Source organism: Hibiscus syriacus, unplaced genomic scaffold (assembly GCF_006381635.1).
Source record: "Hibiscus syriacus cultivar Baekdansim isolate YM2019G1 unplaced genomic scaffold, ASM638163v2 tig00112530_pilon, whole genome shotgun sequence".
In the NCBI taxonomy this organism is placed as follows: Eukaryota; Viridiplantae; Streptophyta; class Magnoliopsida; order Malvales; family Malvaceae; genus Hibiscus; species Hibiscus syriacus.
The window spans coordinates 729,801-748,869 of record NW_024063358.1 but is presented as its reverse complement, the minus strand read 5'-3'; the positions used below and the strand labels follow the sequence as shown (position 1 = coordinate 748,869).

General features: G+C 35.1%; 3 protein-coding genes and 1 pseudogene across 3 annotated transcripts; 1 reads left to right on the top strand and 3 right to left on the bottom strand.

Moving 5' to 3' along the window:
* Positions 1–659: 659 nt before the first annotated feature.
* Positions 660–4,305, top strand: LOC120181595 (transcription factor ICE1-like). The gene is made up of 4 exons (XM_039186688.1): positions 660–1,915; positions 2,165–2,389; positions 3,029–3,199; positions 3,994–4,305. The coding sequence occupies exons 1-4, from the start codon at positions 824–826 to the stop codon at positions 4,075–4,077; spliced, it is 1,572 nt and encodes a 523-aa protein (XP_039042619.1). The 5' UTR covers positions 660–823; the 3' UTR covers positions 4,078–4,305.
* Positions 4,306–4,871: 566 nt separating this feature from the next.
* Positions 4,872–5,749, bottom strand: LOC120181597 (light-regulated protein, chloroplastic-like). The gene is made up of 3 exons (XM_039186689.1): positions 5,562–5,749; positions 5,235–5,393; positions 4,872–5,111 (listed from the first exon to the last, which is right to left on the bottom strand). The coding sequence occupies exons 1-3, from the start codon at positions 5,732–5,734 to the stop codon at positions 5,036–5,038; spliced, it is 408 nt and encodes a 135-aa protein (XP_039042620.1). The 5' UTR covers positions 5,735–5,749; the 3' UTR covers positions 4,872–5,035.
* A 2,343-nt stretch (positions 5,750–8,092) lies between these two features.
* On the bottom strand, positions 8,093–10,403 carry LOC120181750 (annotated as a pseudogene).
* A 441-nt stretch (positions 10,404–10,844) lies between these two features.
* LOC120181749 (subtilisin-like protease SBT4.6) lies at positions 10,845–13,862 on the bottom strand. Its single transcript, XM_039186822.1, has 10 exons — positions 13,765–13,862; positions 13,524–13,615; positions 13,351–13,442; positions 13,024–13,270; positions 12,452–12,938; positions 12,266–12,360; positions 11,965–12,180; positions 11,782–11,893; positions 11,481–11,694; positions 10,845–11,395 (listed from the first exon to the last, which is right to left on the bottom strand). The coding sequence occupies exons 1-10, from the start codon at positions 13,858–13,860 to the stop codon at positions 10,845–10,847; spliced, it is 2,202 nt and encodes a 733-aa protein (XP_039042753.1). The 5' UTR covers positions 13,861–13,862.
* Between the last annotated feature and the right edge of the window lie 5,207 nt (positions 13,863–19,069).

Here is a 19,069-nt window from a genome sequence, read left to right as displayed (position 1 = left end):
AGTCCTTGTATTTGTCAATATTTTCATATTAGTCTCTGAAGTTTATTTTGATTTTTATTAGTCCTTAAATTTGATATATTTTCTTAATTCAAAACTTTGTTTTAATCTACATTAGTCCATGAGTGTGACAATTTTCTTTTCATTCTCATTTAGTGATGTATCATTTTAATATTATTATACATCATCAAAATGACTAAAAACAAGTAAAAGAAAAATCAATTCAAGTTATTTTGGGGTTGTCATTCAAATATCATCTCAAATCTAGATATACAAATTTTCAAGTGTTCAAACATTAAATTTTAAACATTATTTATTGAGTGATTGAATATATAATTAATACACGTCTTATTATTATCCTATTTGTGCTCGTACAATTACGCGTTTTTACACGTTGCATAAGATTATTCTTTTTGAAAAAGGATAAACTATATTGGTAACCACTTAATTATTGTCTGATTGATTAAATCGAAACGTTAGTGGTCAAAGTGAAATCCAACGATAGTTAAGTGGTCAAAAGTGGAATTTAACGTTTGAAGGAAAACAAAGCCAGCAAAGCAAGTAGTACTGTAGCAGCAGACAGATGGTGTTCGTAGAAGTTATAGATAAAGCAGGAGATGGGAGAGACGAATCCCATTTGCCAATGGTTTTTCAGTACATTTTGTAACGTTCAATCTTCAATCTCTCTCTCTCTCTCCAAATTATTATTACGATTCTCTGCTGCTCATAGAAAGCTTCTTCAGTTTCCCTCCCCCTTTCTTCTCACTGTTACTGCCTTTCTTCCAAAACCAGCCAAAAAGAAAAGCAAAACGAAAGCCTCCTGAGGATGAAAGAGATGGTCCTTGGAGCGAGCGGCGTCGTTTGGATGGGTGGCGAAGAGGAAGAAGAAGATGCAATTTCTTCCTGGAATCGAACCAACAACGATACCGACAATAATGTTACCGGTAACGGATTCGAGGCTAAGGAAGATGAGTTGGGTATGTCGGCTGCTTCTCTTTCGAGTTTCAGGTCCATGCTCGATGATGATTGGTACATTAATCCTGCTATGAACCAGGAGCTTGGTTTTGGTTGTAACCAGGTTGACAACAACAATCTTCTTCTTCACCACTCGATTGATTCGTCTTCTTCTTGTTCTCCCTCGCAGGCCTTCACGCTTGACCCTTCACAGTCTCACCCCTTGTTACCCCCTAAATCTTGCTTCTCTTCTCTCCTCAACGTCTCCTGCAACAACCCTTTTGATAATAATGCCTTTGATTTCGGTTCCGAATCGGCTTTTCTCGCTCAGTTTCAGCCGAATGTAGCCTCGAATTTGATGGTTTTCCCCCAGGCTCAAATGGGTACTTCCGAGTTCACCTCGAGCTCCGAGTTTCAAGGTTCGAGAATGTTCGCTGGAACCGAGAATGCTTCTTCTTTGAGCGGTGGGTTTAGCGGCGGTGCTTTTGACGGGTCGGGGAATTCCCTGTTTATGAACAGGGGAAAGGTTTTGGAGCCCCTTGAAGTTTTCCCTTCACTTGGTTCTCACCCGAATCTGTTTCAGAAGCGAGCTGCGATGCGTCAGGGCTCTGGTGGATCTGATAAATTGGGGAATTTGGATGTTTCGGGGCTGAGATTCGGAGGGGAAGCGTCGGAGGGAAAGAGGAAGAGGCATGAAGAAGGGGATATTGAGGAAGCCAGCATCGATATATCAGGCTTGAATTATGATTCCGATGAGAGGAATGATGATTGCAAAGTGGAGGAGACTGTGAACAACGGTGGGTGCAACTCAAATGCAACTAGTATTGTTACCGGCGGCGGTGGGGATCAGAAGGGGAAGAAGAAAGGTATGCCGGCGAAAAATTTGATGGCGGAGAGACGGAGGAGGAAGAAGCTCAATGACAGGCTTTACATGCTTAGGTCTGTTGTGCCCAAGATTAGCAAGGTATATCATCTTTGAAAGTTCTCATGGCATTTGATTATTATAGACTGGCATATTCTTTTGTGATACAAAGTAATTTATATTGAGAGTTTGAGAACATGCATGTTTAATTTGAGTTTTCCCCCTTTTCTTTTAATATTACTTGTTGTCTGTTGAGTGATTGTGGTTGAAATTTGTTTACGGTCATTTTGGTGTTCCTTCAATTGATACTTATATCCATGGCGGCTACTCATTGTGCTTATCATTTCACAGATGGATAGGGCTTCAATACTCGGGGATGCCATTGATTATTTGAAGGAGCTTCTGCAAAAGATTAATGATCTCCATATTGAACTTGAATCAGCTCCATCTGGCTCTTTGATGTCACCATCGAAAAGTTTCAACCCGGTGACTCCGACCCCACCTACCCTTCCATGTCGTGTGAAGGAAGAACTACGCCCCAACTTGTTCGCCGGCTCTAAAAGCCAACCGGCTAAGGTAAACTTTTGGACCTAAAAGTTCACTTATTTTTCCCCCCTACTGTTTGCTTTATTTTCTTACTTTCTGTTTGTGTATAAGTCTTTTGCCCTACTAGGCAAAAAAAATTGACATGTATGAAATTTGAAAATTTTTAGGGTGAAAGGGGCAAAATATGGATGCTTGTCTGTTCTTTTCTGGTATTGACTTGCATGATTTCACCAAGACAAATAAGTTATACATTGAGCCAGCGTGTTGCATAAAGTTGCACTCTTTCTAACTCGACTATGAACTGATAGACTTTAAAATGATTTGTGTTTAAATTTGATTCCAGAAAGTTAACAGTGCCCTGTTGAACCTTTAACATGCACTTCTTAGGTTCTACATTTGTTGATTGATATCATCATGAAATTAGAATACTATACTTCTCATGTCATCTGCTGCAATCCATAGCCTTGGTTGAAGAGCTTCTTTGATTTGAATAATGAACAAATGAAGAAGCGAGATATTTGTTCTTTCCCGAAAGTTTCAGTGATCTCAATATGCATTTGGACAGATATATGCTTAACTTTCACCAGGTTGTGTCAATGTAATTTTTTCGTAAATGTTTTGAGCAATAACTCAAATAACTCCCAACTTTTATGCTTCTGTAATTTCCAGGTGGAGGTTAGGGTAAGGGAAGGAAGGGCTGTCAACATTCACATGTTTTGTGCTCGCAGGCCAGGTCTCTTGCTCTCCACTATGCGAGCTCTAGACAACCTTGGACTGGGTGTAGAGCAAGCTGTAATTAGCTGTTTCAATGGATTTGCACTGGATGTGTTCCGGGCTGAGGTGCACTTCTTTCTTCTCTTCTCGGCTTAATATGCTTTTGGTGATTTCCAACCGATTATATATACTCTTCTCGTATAATTGCAACTAACATCTTTTTAACAATTTTAATGAATGTGTGGCTTCTTTCCAAGCCATGCCAATTCCACTGCTAAACCGAATCCCTAAATAGAGTTCTTTCTTGTGCTCAACTCATATAACAACAACTACAACGAAGGAATGGACCTTTATATTTTGCTAGTTCGGCCGTAGTTTAAAAAGTAACTGGTTTAGGTAAAAGGCAAGTTCAAATAATGCTATAGACCATGAGCCAAGACCCCTAAGGTTGAAGACTCAACTCTCTTATTGTCCTGTATAGGAGACTGACTACATGTACTGTTTGCACATGGATTGATGTAAGAATCCTGGTTTATAGTGGAACCTAGGTTGGTAATGCTTTAGTACACTTTTCTTTTCTTCTTTTTCCTTTTTGTTGCCACAAATTTTTAAAACCCGGCTCCCGCCATATGAAAAGCTAATAGCTAAGGTTAGTAATTGTCGATCTTAGATAAGTGAAACAATTACTCCTTGAGATAAGTTTGAAGCCATTGCCGGAATTCACCCGATCTACAAAATAATAAAAGCCGGGAAAGATTGCCACCTAGGTAACATGATATAGAAAACTGGAGGAGAGTGGCAACCAAGAACAAATCATTTAGTATAGGAAATGGTTATCTAGATCAAATATTGCTATATGGGGTGACATTCATATATTTCGATCAAGAGATTGATTAGTTGTTTGGTTTATTGTTCAACAGCAATGCAGAGAAGGGCAGGACTTAATGGCTGAGCAAATCAAAGCGGTGCTTCTGGATTCTGCTGGTTTCAATGGTATAATGTGAATTGAATAGCTTGTCTTATACCTCGGGGGTAATTCATAAACTCGATTTGCTCGAGCATCCCATCAGTGAAGGACTGATTTTCAAGTCGAACATTTGTAGGTGGCGCAAGCAAAGCATCATTAGTTGATAACGTTAGTTACTTGGCTTTTATTTGTTAAGTACAAGAATCTCGTTTGCAGTTTGTCTCAAGTAATTTCAGCTTTTAGAAATAAAACTCTCCTTATTTTATACCTGATTTCCCTTTTGTTCTTTCGTATTGGTTGCGGCCTGTCCTGGGGAATGAACAAATTTGGTAACTAATTTCACCAAACACACTATCCAAGGCTCTTCCAATGGGCTTTACTGAAACCCCATTTCCCTCCAGAAGTCAGTATTTTAGGGTTTAAACTGCCACCTTCTCAACCGTCATGGCTCGCACACTTGATTTTGGCCGCCTCGATGAAGGATTTGGCGGCCTAACTTACAAACAAAAGCACCAACAATCTCGATCCACCTCCTTGGTAATCAATAGCAACGATATTGCCTTGATGGTTCCGATTGTCCCGTTCGATATGATACTCTTCTTTGGTTATTTTAGTAGAAACTTATATATAAATGGGACCGTTAGTTTTTACTGAATTGGATCGGTAGTGTTTCCAAATTGGATCAATAATGTTCCCGAATTCTACACAAGCGTACCAATGCAAAATTCACTAGGAATATACTGATTTCTTGCAACAATGTTGGTGTCTGTCTACAGCCAAACCAAGTATAAATGTGAAGCTGTTCGGAAATACCATGAACTTTTACTTATCTTCTTCTCCAAATCGAAACTATGTTGTATCATTAAGGAAGTTTATATGTCGTTATACAGCAAGTAGAAGTTTTGTATATATACATTAGATCACACACACACAAATATATATATATCTCCCATGCTCAAAGCTGCGGAGGATCCTGGTGACTAGGTCAATAGCTTCTAATACACTCCCCTTTGATACCCTTGGCTACAGAACTCGCCACCCAGATCATCACACGCCTCAGCGCAGAAAACCCTGCATGTACGCATGCGGAACAAGCGCAAACGATATGAAATCACTGGTCAGAAAAATGGTAGGAGTTATTATATATGTACATGTATAGAAATTTGGTTAACTTGTCGAGAAAGTAATTAATACGTTTTCGCATCATTGTATTCGAGATATTCTCTGTCTACCGACTCGGTTGCGGTCCTAGGAGAGTCGGTTCTGGCTTCTGGTTGCAGCCTCACTTCAGGGTATATGTCTGCACGACATGCATCTCCACCTATTGTCTCGCACGCCTCTGCTGGAAACACACTGCAGGCATCGATTAAAGCTCTTTTTGTGTCAAATGAACAACATAACTTATCTTTCAAGCTATGAACTCGACCGTATCCAATTTTTTAGTGAAAATGAACCGAACATTCGGTAAATTGTTCTTATAATGTTCGCTTATTATGCTAAAGTATAAAACATGGGGCTTACGAGAACATAGAGCTGTAGTCAACAACGGAAGTGTCATAGGTGGTGGCGACTGCTTTGATCGAAAGGCGGCGGCCACGGGAATAGACAGAGCAGCCGAGCCTCGGGGACAAGGCTTTGGAGGGAGGGAGAGTAGTAGGAACAAGGGGTGGTGCAATGCTAAGAGCTGCTTGCATCTTGGAATGTTTTGGATAATGAGTTCTATACGGTGAAATTGAAGTGTTGAAGTTAATTTATAGGGGAGGGTGGGTTGGATATTTGCCACTCAGTGTAGATAAGTGCAACAATCCTATTGTGTTGGAGATATTTTGGGAGCCTTTTAAGATATTTTATTGCACGAAATAAATATCTGATTTTGCTTTTATCATATTTAGGGAGGTTTTATCTAAAAAGGACTGGGATGACTTAATTTATATTGATAGGGCTTAAAAATTTGATGAAAATTTATTTTGAGAGAAAAAAATATATATTTTTAAGAAGGATAGGTCAGGATGAAGCTTGAGGGATACATATAAATATAAATAAAATGATGGTAAGAGTATAATTGTTAAATCATCATATTAAAATTATGGGTAAATTATGCGTTTAGTACCTAAATTATCAATTTTGGTCCGTCTAATTTAATTTTTTTTCAAAATCATTCCTAAAGTTCAGTTTTTGTTTCATTTTAGTGTCTGTCGTTAAAAACTTTAGTTTTTGTTTCATTTTAATATCCCGTTAAAAATTTAACATTAAATTTAATTTTTTTTTAAGTTTAGGTACTAAAACGGATCAAAACTAATAGTTTAGGTACTAAAAGTGTTAAACTTTTAATGGATGGTACTAAAATGGAAGTTTAGGTACTAAAACGGGACTTGGCAACTGACACCGGTTAAGTCTAAATGTTATAGTTTAGGTACAAAATTGAAAATTTATGTATTAAAGCTGATAGTTTAGGTACTAAATAGATAATATCCCCTAAAATTAAAAATGAAGGGATATAGGTTCTAATTTGTTTAATTTTCCTAAAAAGTATTTTAACAAGGGGTATGAATTTACCAAAACATAATGTGTTTAGTAGGGGTGGATACTTTTGTTTACTTCCAGCAATTTTAACATCGTTTAAATGGTATATGAAATAAATACAATATAATATCGGGTTAAAACACGACATTATATTGCATTTAACAGATCGACTGAATCCCATGAAATCCCATGATCTTGTTGTTTGAAGTTGATAAACTTTATTGAAAACCCGAAACCACTCCTTTAAAGCATGCTCGCACATGAACCAAGTGACCTCAGTGCTTAAAGAATAGTTATTATTTCTTAAAATCTCGGGTTAAAACACGACGTGCATAGGGGTGTATGACCATAAGAAGTAAAGCTCATGCAAAAGAAATTACTTGCCTTTCTATCTTCCTCCACGGCACCGGAAGGAAGGCTCATGCAAAGCATGAGGATGACACAAAAGTGAAGAAACAACAAGAAACTTGATTTTCCCATTCTTTTTCTATTAATTTTCTAATAAAAATACTAAATTATTAATTATTATTTTACAATTAAACCCTAATTATTATTTTAATGTATTTGTATATTTTTAGTTTGGAGTTTAGACTTTGAATTTGTTTCATACACTCTTTTGATAATTTTTTTTGTTAAATTTATCAATTTACGTTTATATTAATCTTTATATAGTATTAGTAGATTTTAGATATAGCTAAAAAATTAAAATAAAAATTTTGGTGAGCTCAACGAGTAACAAGACAAGCAACGAGGCGAGTAACAAGCTTAACGAGCACGAGTTGAACAAAATTTTAATGAGCTTAACGAGCAACGAGTCGAGTCGAGCAACAAAATTTTTTAACGAGCACAAGTCGAGCACTGCCTAACTCGACATCGACTCGCTCGATAAGCACCCCTAATCATATTCGTCTACAAGAATGAATATTTTCCTGCACTTGGGATTGGCGATCCTCAGCGTTCCTCCTGAGGAGGTTCGACGTAACCTGCTCCGGGATGGCATGAATAATACCTAAAGTCTCCACTGCTAATGCAGTTCTTACTTGTAACCACAAAAAATATTGCATCTTACTAACAAAATGCTCATCAAGTTGGTTGATTCTGGTGCACAATTTAACCAGGTTGTTAGTGGGGCCTTAGATCACTTCATTATGAACGTGATTTGTGTACACATGATATTAAATTGCGATCGCAACGTAACGTAACGGTTACATCGTAACAATTAATTCACAATGTTAAGAACTTGACATGATAATGCCAAGAATTTTAAGGTGTTCGTTCAGTGTTCATTCAGATGACTGCACATGGAAATTTCTCTAATCATACAATACAAAAGTACATTGAAAAATCAATTTATTTCCATATAAGTTAAATTTACATCCTTTTATAGTTCTTGCAGATAAATGCAGCATCTTTAAGGACTGGGAAATTAAATTAAAATATTAACAGAATGCAAGAAATTGGCCAACGTGAACCCGAAGCAACTAATGAGTTACAGACTTGCAGGTTCAGCCATGGAGATTTAGACAGCCTCAGGCTAACCATGTATGAATGACAATTGGACTTCTAACCGTATGAATGCCATCTGATCATGTCAATGATGCAAATGCCATTGATTGTTCACTCAAAGGTTTTCCCTTAACAGTCACATTATATGACTTTTTCTCCGTTAAAGACTCAAAAGATAGAATTTTCGGAATCACTTCGATTTCGAGTTTCGAGTCCGAAAAGATTGTTGCATTGTAAGTAGATGTTGCTACGCCTACATTTGTCATTTGTGACTGTTCTTGGGAAATCGATTGTAAATTGTTCACCTGGTTTAACTTGAGCTGGAAGTGTAGGATAATTGAAGTCTCTTGGCAGCATTTTATTAGAGGTTTTAGGGCAGGAGACTTTAGTTCCTGATACCGCCCTGATCTTACCTTCATCGTATCCAGGACTACACAAGAACCTTAAGCTTTCACCTTCGACGTTGTCGTATACAAGTCTAGGATTGATGGATTTTACAGGGTTGACATGTCCGGATCTGTAACCGAATTCGACATCTGGATTTTTCGACGGATCCATTGGCGATGCTATCGAAAACGAGCAAACAAAGATGATTGTAAGATCGAAAGAACAAGCTAATAGAAGTCGAGTTTGGTGGATTGAAAGATTACCTGTGGTCTAAGAGCAGTTTGATGGCCGAGGGAGACCAATCAGGGTGAAATGTTTTAACATATGCAGCCGGAGCAGCAACATGAGGGCAGGACATGGAGGTTCCCGATATTATATTGTATTTAACGTGCCTTTCATCGATTCCGGCCGATGACGGTGGAGCAACCGGTGAAAATGCAGCCAAGATATCCACTCACAGGGGGGGGTAAGATTTTAAAAATCGAAGTTTTCAAGAGATAACTGTTGGTTTATAGGAAAAATACATGCCTTTAGAATGTCTGGTACAATAACATTAGGTCTCCTTGAAAAGAATGCATCAACAACAGGAGCAGTAGAATCTTCAATTGTTTCACTTTTTGATATTTCTGCTACAACATTTCTGTGACACAAAGATGAAAGGAATCGGTTTCGATTCGCCTAACATGCCAATGTAAAGGGAAATTTACATACTCGGTTGAATTCAGATAGGATTTGAGTGAATCAAAGTGTTCAATGCTTAAAGCTGAAGCAGGAAATGGGACAACAAATGAAACATTACCGGATAAAGTTTGTAGAATTGATCCAAATGCACCGGCACGACGAGCTTCCGGTAGACCTCTGTAGTTATTGCATACAACAATCTTATTCTCTACCAGGGTACTGTCCAAGCAACCAACAGAGCATTCCCTGGAAAAAAACACCACCAAATATCAAACATTTTGCTTATTCTAAATCTTTGTAAATGAAAATACAGCTTGTAAAATGGAACCAACAGAGCACTGGCCTCATCGCACCCGGTTGATGCTTGTAATCCGTAAACCAGAGATTACAAATAAGGAAATCTGTTTACTTGTTACAAGTGAAGTTGAGGCCACCATTACAAGATCCCTTCCACTTTTCGGGAGGACTGAAGCCATCGTCGCTGAAGCTATCCGACTCGGGCCAGATTCCGATATCGAGGACACTGATAATGACATTGCTATCAGCTGTAACATTACGTTTAACAGTTCGATTGAACCCCATGAAATCCCATGATCTTGTTGTTTGAAGTTGATAAACTTTATTCGGAAAAACCGAAACCACTCCTTTGAAGCCTGCATATTTGAAAGTGGTGAAAATGTATCATCAAGGCAATGCAAGTCAATGAGAAAAAAAAAAGAGCTTTTACACTACTTACTTGCGGGTTTCTTTGCCTCTTCATCAGTGAGCTTAGCAGAAAATCCATTGAAGCTCCTTCTGTAACTTCTGATTAAGTAATTTTCCAGAGAGCTGAAGGGAACAAAACATCAGATTTCTGATTGATGGTTCTTATTCCTTCTAATTAACAATAAGAAGAATAAAATTTGGTTTATCTGATCAAAATCCTTAAATCATACCTCTGTTTAGGAAGTGCTTGAAGCATACCGAAACGATGGGATGATGGACTGTGTAGTCTCCACCAGGAAGTGATCCCAAGTATGCAATGTAAACCTGCATGATCACGTATGAACAAAGTGATCTCAGAGGTTAAAAAGTTGTTATTTCTTAAAATCCCGGGTTAAAACACGACATCTACACAGCGGTGTATGACCGTACGTAAGAAGTAAAGCTCATGCAAAAGAAATAACTTGCCTTTCTATCCTCCTCCACAGCACCAGAAGAAAGGCTCATGCAAAGCATGAGGATGACAGAAATGTGAAGAAACAACAAGAAACTTGATTTTCCCATTCTTTTTCTCTTTGTTTGAGTATGAATCAAACAGAATCATAATGGTATTTTATAGTGGATTCAACAATACTTGATCATAACTGATATTTTTCTCTTTGGTTGTGATTTTTAACCATTTCTGTATATATTGTTCACTGTTTTATAAGCTTGTGTTCTTTTTGCAATATTTGTTAACTATTTTATAAGATCATATTATCTTAACTATTTTATAAGATCATATTCATTCAGATGACTACACATGCAAATTTCTCTAATCATATAACAAAAAAGTACAATGAAAAATCAATTTATTTCCAAATAAGTTAAATTTACATCCTTTTATGCTTCTTGCAAATAGATACAGAAACTTTAGGATTCAGAAATATAAATTACATTATTAATAGAACGCAAGAAATTGACCAACATAAAGATGAAGCAACTTGCAGGGTTCAGCCATGAGATTTATACAGTCTTAGGAGAACCTTCGAACGTATGAATAACAATCGGACTTCTAACCATATGAATGCCATCTGACCATGTCAACGATGCAGATGCCATTAATTGTTCACTCGGAGCTCTTCCCTTAACAGTCACATTGTATGTCTTCTTCTCCGCTAAAGACTCGAACGATAGAGTTTTCGGAATCACTTCGATTTCGAGTTTGGATTCGGAAAAGATTTTTGCGTTGTAAGTAGATGTTGCTGTTCCAACATTTGTGACTGTTCTTCTGAAATGGACTATAAATGATTCACTTGGTTTAACTTGAGCTGAAAGTGTAGGATAGTTGAAGTCTCTTGGAAGCATTTTGTTAGAGGTTTTAGGGCAGGAGACGTTAGTTCCTGATATCGCTCTGATCTTATCTTCATCGTATCCAAGACCACACAAGAACCTTAAGTTTTCGCCTTCGGCGTTGTCATATACAAGTCCAGGATTGATGGCTTTCACAGGGTTGACATGTCCGGATCCGTAACCAAATTCGGCGTTTGGATTTTTCGAGGGATCCATTGGCGATGCTGTCGAAAACAAGTGAAAGGAAACGATGATAAGATCGAAAGAACAAGCTAATAGAAGTCGAGATTTGTTGCATTGAAAGATTACCTGTGGTCATAAGTGCAGATTTGATGGCCGAGGGAGACCAATCGGGGTGAAATGTTTTAACATATGCAGCCAGAGCGGCAACATGAGGGCAGGACATGGAGGTTCCCGATATTATATTGTATTTAACACGCCTTTCATCGGTTCCGCTCGATGAAGGCGGAGCAACTGGTGAAAATGCAGCCAAGATATCCACTCCTGGTGCACTTATATCAGGCTGCATTGCATCGCATGAAGGGGGAAAAAGGCTTTAACAATCGAAGTTTTCAAGAGATAACTGTTGGTTTATAGGAAAAATACATGCCTTTAGAATGTCTGGTACAATAACACTAGGTCCCCTTGAAGAGAATGCAGCAACTACAGGAGCAGTAGAATCTTCGATTGTTTCACTTCTCAATATTTCTGCTACAGCTTTTCTGTGACACAAAGATGAAAGGAGTCGGTTTCGATTAGCCTAACATATCAATGTAAAGGAAAATTTACTTACTCGGTTGAATTCAGATAGGACTTGAGTGATTTATAGTGTTCAATGCTTAAAGCTGAAGCAGGAAATGGGACAACAAATGAAACATTATCGAATAAAGTTTGTAGAATTGATCCAAGTGCCCCGGCACGACGAGCTTCCGGTAGACCTCTGAAGTTATCGCATACAACTATTTTATTCTTTACCAGAGTACTGTCCAAGCAACCATCAGAGCATGCCCTGGAAAAAACACCACTAAATATTCATACATTTTGATCATTCTAAATCTTTGAAAATGAAAATGCAGCTTGTCAATGGAACCAACCGAGCACTGTTCTCATCGCACTCAGTTGATGCTTGCGACCCGTAAACCAGCGGAACCTTTGTTCTGTTAAGAGTGAAAGAGTTCACTGAATATCCCTGCTTGCAAAGAGCAAGTTTCCGATTCAATTTTTGTTTCCAAGGAGTAGAAAGTATGATACTAGTAAATATGAAATAGAATGGTTCTTACGATTAGTGTGTTCCCATTTCCAAGCACAACATTGTCAATGATAAGACGATCCATTGTGCTTGCAGCAACAGAAAGTATCCATGGCGCTACACTCGACACTGATTGTAGCCCGGATGCACCACTATTGCCAGCAGATTGCATGACAAGAATGCCTTTCTCAGCTGCATGATAAGCACCAATGGCTACGGGATCCGAATAAAATTCAGATGGATCTGATCCTAATGAAACTGTTAAAATATCAACTCCATCAGCAACAGCATCATCAAAGCCTGCCAAGATGTTTGCTACAGTACAACCATCAGCGCCGCAGACTTTATATACAGCTATCCTTGCTGATGGAACTCCTCCTCTTGCAGTTCCTTCAGCAAATCCAAAGAAATTAGCATTGTCTACAATGTTTCCAGCTGCAGTGGACGCTGTATGCGATCCATGACCCTCTGTATCCCTCGCAGAATCAGTCTCGTAAGCTCGAGCTCCGATAACCTTACTGTAAGATAAGTATTGATTTTCATTAGTAAACTACAAGTATGACAGAGAGAATCAGAGATTACAAACAAAGGAAATATGTTTACTTGTTACAAGTGAAGTTTAGGCCACCGTTACAAGACCCCTTCCACTTTTTCGGAGGAGGACCGAAGCCTTCATCGCTGAAGCTATCCGACTCAGGCCAGATTCCGGTATCGAGGACACCAATAATGGCATTGCTCTCAGCTGTAGGATTGCGTTTAACAGTTCGACTGAATCCCATGAAATCCCATGATCTTGTTGTTTGAAGTTGATAAACTTTATTTGGAAAAACCGAAACCACTCCTTTAAAGCCTGCATATTTGAAATTGGTGACAATGTATCATCAAGGCAATGCGATTGAATGGAAAAAAAAGAGATTTTACACCACTTACTTGCAAGTTTCTTTGCCTCTTCATCAGTAAGCTTAGCAGCAAAGCCATTGAAGCTCCTTCTGTAACTTCTGGTTATGTAATTTCCCACAGAACTGGAGACAGGCAAAAACAATCAACAACAAAAAGAAGAAGAATAAAATTTGGTTTATCAGATCAAAACCCTTAAATCATACCTCCGTTTAAGAAGTGATTGAAGCATATTGAAATGATGGGATGATGGACTGTAGTCTCCTTCGGGAAGTGATCCCATGTATGCAATGTAAACCTGCATCATCACCCATTATAATTCATGAACCAGCTTCGGGAAAAAGTCGCTAAAAAGGATCGACACGATTTTATATTAGGGACAAACTTATAAAATTCGAAGAGACGAGTCAGGAAAAAAGATTATCAATAGAAAAAGGAAGTACTTGCCTTTCTATCTTGCTCTACAGCACCAGAAGAAAGGCTCATGCAAAGCATGAGAATGACAGAAATGTGAAGAGACAACAAGAAACTTGATTTTCTCATCCTTTTTTCTCTTTGCTTGAGTATGAATCAAACATAAATCATAACTGGTAATTTATAGTGTATTCAAAAATATTGAATCAGCTATCCCATTAGCTGGAGTCTTAAATATTTTTCTTTGAATATGCGGTAAACTTAATCCAGGCCATAAATGATTGTGATTTGTAACCATTTCAGATCATATTTGTTCACTGTTTTATATGATTGTGTTCCTTTTGCAGTATTTATTGTTCCTACTATTTTGCAGCTGGGCAGATTATGTTCATAACGTTTCAGAATAAGGAATCAATTTCATGAACTTGGAGTTTAAGCTCATTTGCTTATGTTTTCCTCCGCTGATTATGTTCACTGTTTCATAAGATGGTATTGCTTATGCAGTATTTTATAAGTATGTTCATAAATTTTGAGATATTGACTTAAATTCCATCCTTTGCAAACCCTTAACCTGTATACGTCCCGATATACGAATTAAAGATGTCACATCAATTTATAAAACATTTACTGAATTGAAATGACTAAAATTTTGTTTCGTTTTAAAACGCTCATATTTTAACTTTAAAATACTATTTTATGAATATTCTAAATTCTAAATTAATATTTTATTGTAAAAAATAAATCCTTTTGTCAACCACTGATTTTAATGTTTAATGCATTTTTGCAAAAAGAAAAATTAAAACATAATAATATAAATATTCTTTTCATGAATGAATACTGATAAAACTAAGCTAAGTAAAATAAAATAAAATGATTCTAGTTTACTATTACAGACTATTTAAAATAAATCTGATAAATAGAACTACTGACATAATTATACATGTCACTAAAAATCAAAAGTAACATCATAGATATCTCACTGATTCTGATTATAGGTATTAACTTCCAAAAGATGCTCAGAAGTCTCCTCACTACTTGTGATTATCTCTATTAGAATCTGTGCATGAAAATAATTGCACGTTAAGTATAACTTAGTGAGGCAGTAGGAAGCTAAGGTGAGATAAATCATGAAAATATCATAAACATAAATAAACTATTAAATTGGCAAACTAACTTATCCATGTCAATTCCTTCACTGAGACCTGAAATTTATTTAATTCATGAACTCAATAAAATTCTGATAAACAATATCTGATAAAATAATTATATCATACTTTCTGTCAACCAAAAATCATTTCAAGCTTTCATATTTATTTTCATAGTCAAATGCATATTTATGAGAACACAATGTACGTGAGTAAGGTGCGCACTATACACAACACGGTGCCAAATCATAAATGATACTGAGATATGACGCACTTCAGTGCGTCATAACCAAAACACCAACGATACTGAACATTGGTATAAGAATGTACCAAAATTGATCTGATAACTGATAACTGATAACTGAAAAGTACTCAACTAATAACATGCTAAATGCACCAACAACTCTCAACGTAACATATAATGGACTTATGTATCATAATAAAATAATTTATTATTCAATAGATGATAATTGTTATCGTCTAAAATTTATCATCATGAATATCATGTTTGCACAGTTCATATCTTAAATCATTCATAAAACTTGATGAAAATATTATAGAAATATTTCACATTTAAGTTTTTTATAATCATACTGTAAAATAGAATGAGGTTGACTTATCGCAAGTCGTCCTCGATTATAAAAATTAAATAAATAAACTGCACTCACATTTGTCTTACTATAAAACCTTTTACGCGATATTCCTAATAATGTGATTTTCCCTTTCCTTTCGAGCAGTTCGGATTGTTAGATTTATCAGAATCTGACAATGAGATATAATAACATAACATATTTAAACTATATGTTAGTATTGAACTAACGTAATCTAAACTTAAAAATATAAAAGTCTATAAAATTGAAAACCAATTACTTAATTGATATCAAACTAAATCATACTTCTTGATTTCAAGTTTTCCAACATACTTATAAATTCCCAAAAATATTTACTTTTCATTATTCATCCTTCAACCTTTACTTATTTCATATTCCAACCACTTAATTATGAATTCTTTTTAGAATTCATTTCAAGTTTCCCCTTTAATTCATAATAGCCCTTCACCATTATGATCATTTCATAGTAATTACATAAATTTTTCCAGCACCTCCATAAAATATTCAAATAAACACTTAAACATTCAAAAGCTTGCAAATACATCCTAAACTTTCTTAAACTTTGCCAATTCAACCTCCATTCTCTATAAACTTGTAATTTGATTCGAACTTAATAATTAAACAAAAATTTCAGCAAGTTTCCAAAATTTCCAAAATTTTCCTAATTTACTCAAATGATACTTCTACATTTAGTAACTTGCAAACAAGTCCCCATTTTCTTAGAACCTTTCGATTTCCAACCCAAACTTTTACCTAATTTGCAATTTGGTTCCAAATAACTTTCCAACTTAATTTTTCAGTATCTCAATACTAAATATTATCATTGAATACTCCAAATGTCACATGTATACAATAATGTCCCACAATCCTTAAAACTTGTAAACTAGCCCTTTTTCACGTTCAAAGTTCCAAATTGATCCAAATTAATCTCCAATTCACATAGAATACTTCTAATATAATTTCTAAACCATATGAAAATTTTCAACATTTTCTCTTAATAATTTCCCTGTGGCCGAATACCCTGTGTCATTTTAGAGGGACTTTTTGTTCAATTTCAATCATGGATTCAACCTCCTTACAACAAATTCATGTTATTCTAATCATCACAACATCAAATTTAATCCAAATCCAATCATATCTTAAAACCCTAGCCATGACCAAGTGATATATAAGCACCTACACATCATTTTGGTCATTACACTTAGAATTAATCTCCAACACCGCTAACATTCAAATCTTTCATTAAATCCATAAAATCCATAAACCCTTCATAAACCCTAGTAATCAAATCTCAACATCCAAGCCCGTTTAGCAAGAATTTCTTATACCAAATGATAGAGAATTGAATGTAGAACATTTCCTATTTCACAACTTAGTCCAAAATCCTTCTAAAATAGCTCAAAAATAGAAAATAATTTTTTTCACCTTGGAGGAGTTCAAGGCAGCAAGCTAATGAAGAAGAATTCTTGATTTTTCTAGCAATTTTCATGATACACATGACATTTAAACCAATTAAATTGAATCTAAAATTCAATTAATGAAATTCCCCAAAATATCATTAATGAAACTTGATATTTACCAATTGCCATTACAATGTCTCCCATTAAAATATTTCTTAGTAAAAAATGAACCAATTTGACTTCAAAATTCTACTTTGGCCATGATATTTTCAAAAATTGTATTTTAGTCACTAAAATTCCACTGTTCGATCAAATCTGAAAAATTACAATGTTATGAGCCATATTTCTCTGATCTAAAATATGGAAATAATATTTCCATCCATTTTATAACATCCTTATAATTTTCATAAAATTTTGGTTTGATATGATTATTTGATTCCAATACCGAACTTTATCGCTTTATTAACACAAATCTCGTACTGAAAATTTGATTCCCACGAAAATCATTGTTTTAGACCAAGTTGTTCATTTACGAGCTAAACAAGATATATTTTATCAAAATTACATTTTAGTACCTAAACGTTTCAAAGTTTACACTTTAGGTACCAAACTTTCAAAACTTACATTTTAGTCACTAGAAAAAATTTGGGGTATTACATGCTCACACTAATGTATTGATTTCAGGTGCAATTCCGGATTTTATTTAATATTATGGAATATATATTGTGATATACTTGTTTTAATTACAAAAACAAAAGCATAGTACATTTTACCATGAAAATAATTTATTAAGTTTTATCCTTGCATAATAATTAGGGATAAGTATGGGTCGGGTCGGGATGGGTCGAGTTTTTTTATTGACCCAAATAACCTCTCTCACCATTTGTCTCTTGATTCGATTTTAAAAAGACCCCACCCGACTCGAAATTTGTCGATTTTAAAAAGACTATATTCGACTCGAATTTTGATCTGCTATTAGATAAAACTTGCACCTAATTGATCCAACACAAATATATATATAAATTATTTTTAGGGTAAATTATGCGTTTAGTATATAAACTATCAATTTTGGTTCGTTTTAGTACGTAAACTTTCAATTTTTCAATACCATGCTTAAAATTTAGTTTTTGTTTCATTTTAATACCCTGTTCAGAATTTAACGTTTAGTTTTCCAAAAAAATTGAAAGATTAGGTACTAAAACGGGCCAAAATTGATAGTTTAGGTACTAAACGCATTAAGTTTTTAACGGAAGTGTACTAAAATGAAACAAAAACTAAATGTTAGGTATAGTTTTGAAAAAATTGAAAGTTTATGTACTAAAATAGACTAAAACTAATAGTTTAAGTACTAAATGTATAGTTTACCCTTATTTTATTAGATAAAATAGATATCTAATTGAAAAAAATAAAGAGATATATAATTGCAATTATTCTTAAATATGTAAAAGATAATTATACTATTTTCTTATGTCGGGTTGAAGATTTTTATCCTAAACTCGAACTCAATTCAACCTTAATTTTTTTTTTTAAAATAATCTTGTAAGATTAAAACGAATCGAAACTCATCAGATTCGAGTACCATGCTTATCCTTAATCATAATTGTCTACATAGCCAACACTTTTTTCTCCACTCAAAAAATTCCTGGTGCAACCTATTTGATGAAAAATTAAAAGTAAGAGTGTAGAATGAAACACACTAACTAACTAACTAACTAACTAACTAACTAACTATATATACTAACTAAAAATTCTACAGGCACGCGTCGCGTATCGTAACGTATCATTAAAGTGATGTACCGAAATGTATCATAAACAAATTTGTCTTTATAATGTAAATATTAAAAAGTATAAGGATTTATCTAAAATTAATCATTAATTAAAATTTTATTTTATTTTTAATAGAATTATAATTAAATTATGATATTTTTATTAAAAATAATAATTAATTTAAATGATTTATTTTATTTAGAATTAGGATTTGTATATTATTTAAGTTAAAATGACTATGAGTAGTAGTTATCGTCGAAGACTTTAACTCGTCGGAAAACTCGTCAGAAAATATAATATTCTAAATCCAACACTATGGTTTGTCGTCCTCGGTTCACCGTCACCCAACAACTTTTTAATATTTGCATAATAAAGACAAATTTTCTTTTAATATGTTTTGATACATCTCTTTAAT

Coding starts and splice junctions, on each gene's coding strand:
- LOC120181595 (XM_039186688.1), top strand. CDS start 824: ATGAAAGAGATGGTCCTTGGAGCGAGCGGCGTCGTTTGGATGGGTGGC. Junction 1,916..2,164: donor TTGTGCCCAAGATTAGCAAG/GTATATCATCTT, acceptor ATCATTTCACAG/ATGGATAGGGCTTCAATACT. Junction 2,390..3,028: donor CTAAAAGCCAACCGGCTAAG/GTAAACTTTTGG, acceptor TGTAATTTCCAG/GTGGAGGTTAGGGTAAGGGA.
- LOC120181597 (XM_039186689.1), bottom strand. CDS start 5,734: ATGCAAGCAGCTCTTAGCATTGCACCACCCCTTGTTCCTACTACTCTC. Junction 5,394..5,561: donor GACTACAGCTCTATGTTCTC/GTAAGCCCCATG, acceptor CGATGCCTGCAG/TGTGTTTCCAGCAGAGGCGT. Junction 5,112..5,234: donor GAATACAATGATGCGAAAAC/GTATTAATTACT, acceptor GCGTACATGCAG/GGTTTTCTGCGCTGAGGCGT.
- LOC120181749 (XM_039186822.1), bottom strand. CDS start 13,860: ATGAGAAAATCAAGTTTCTTGTTGTCTCTTCACATTTCTGTCATTCTC. Junction 13,271..13,350: donor AGAGGCAAAGAAACTTGCAA/GTAAGTGGTGTA, acceptor TCAAATATGCAG/GCTTTAAAGGAGTGGTTTCG. Junction 11,894..11,964: donor TCCTATCTGAATTCAACCGA/GTAAGTAAATTT, acceptor TTTGTGTCACAG/AAAAGCTGTAGCAGAAATAT.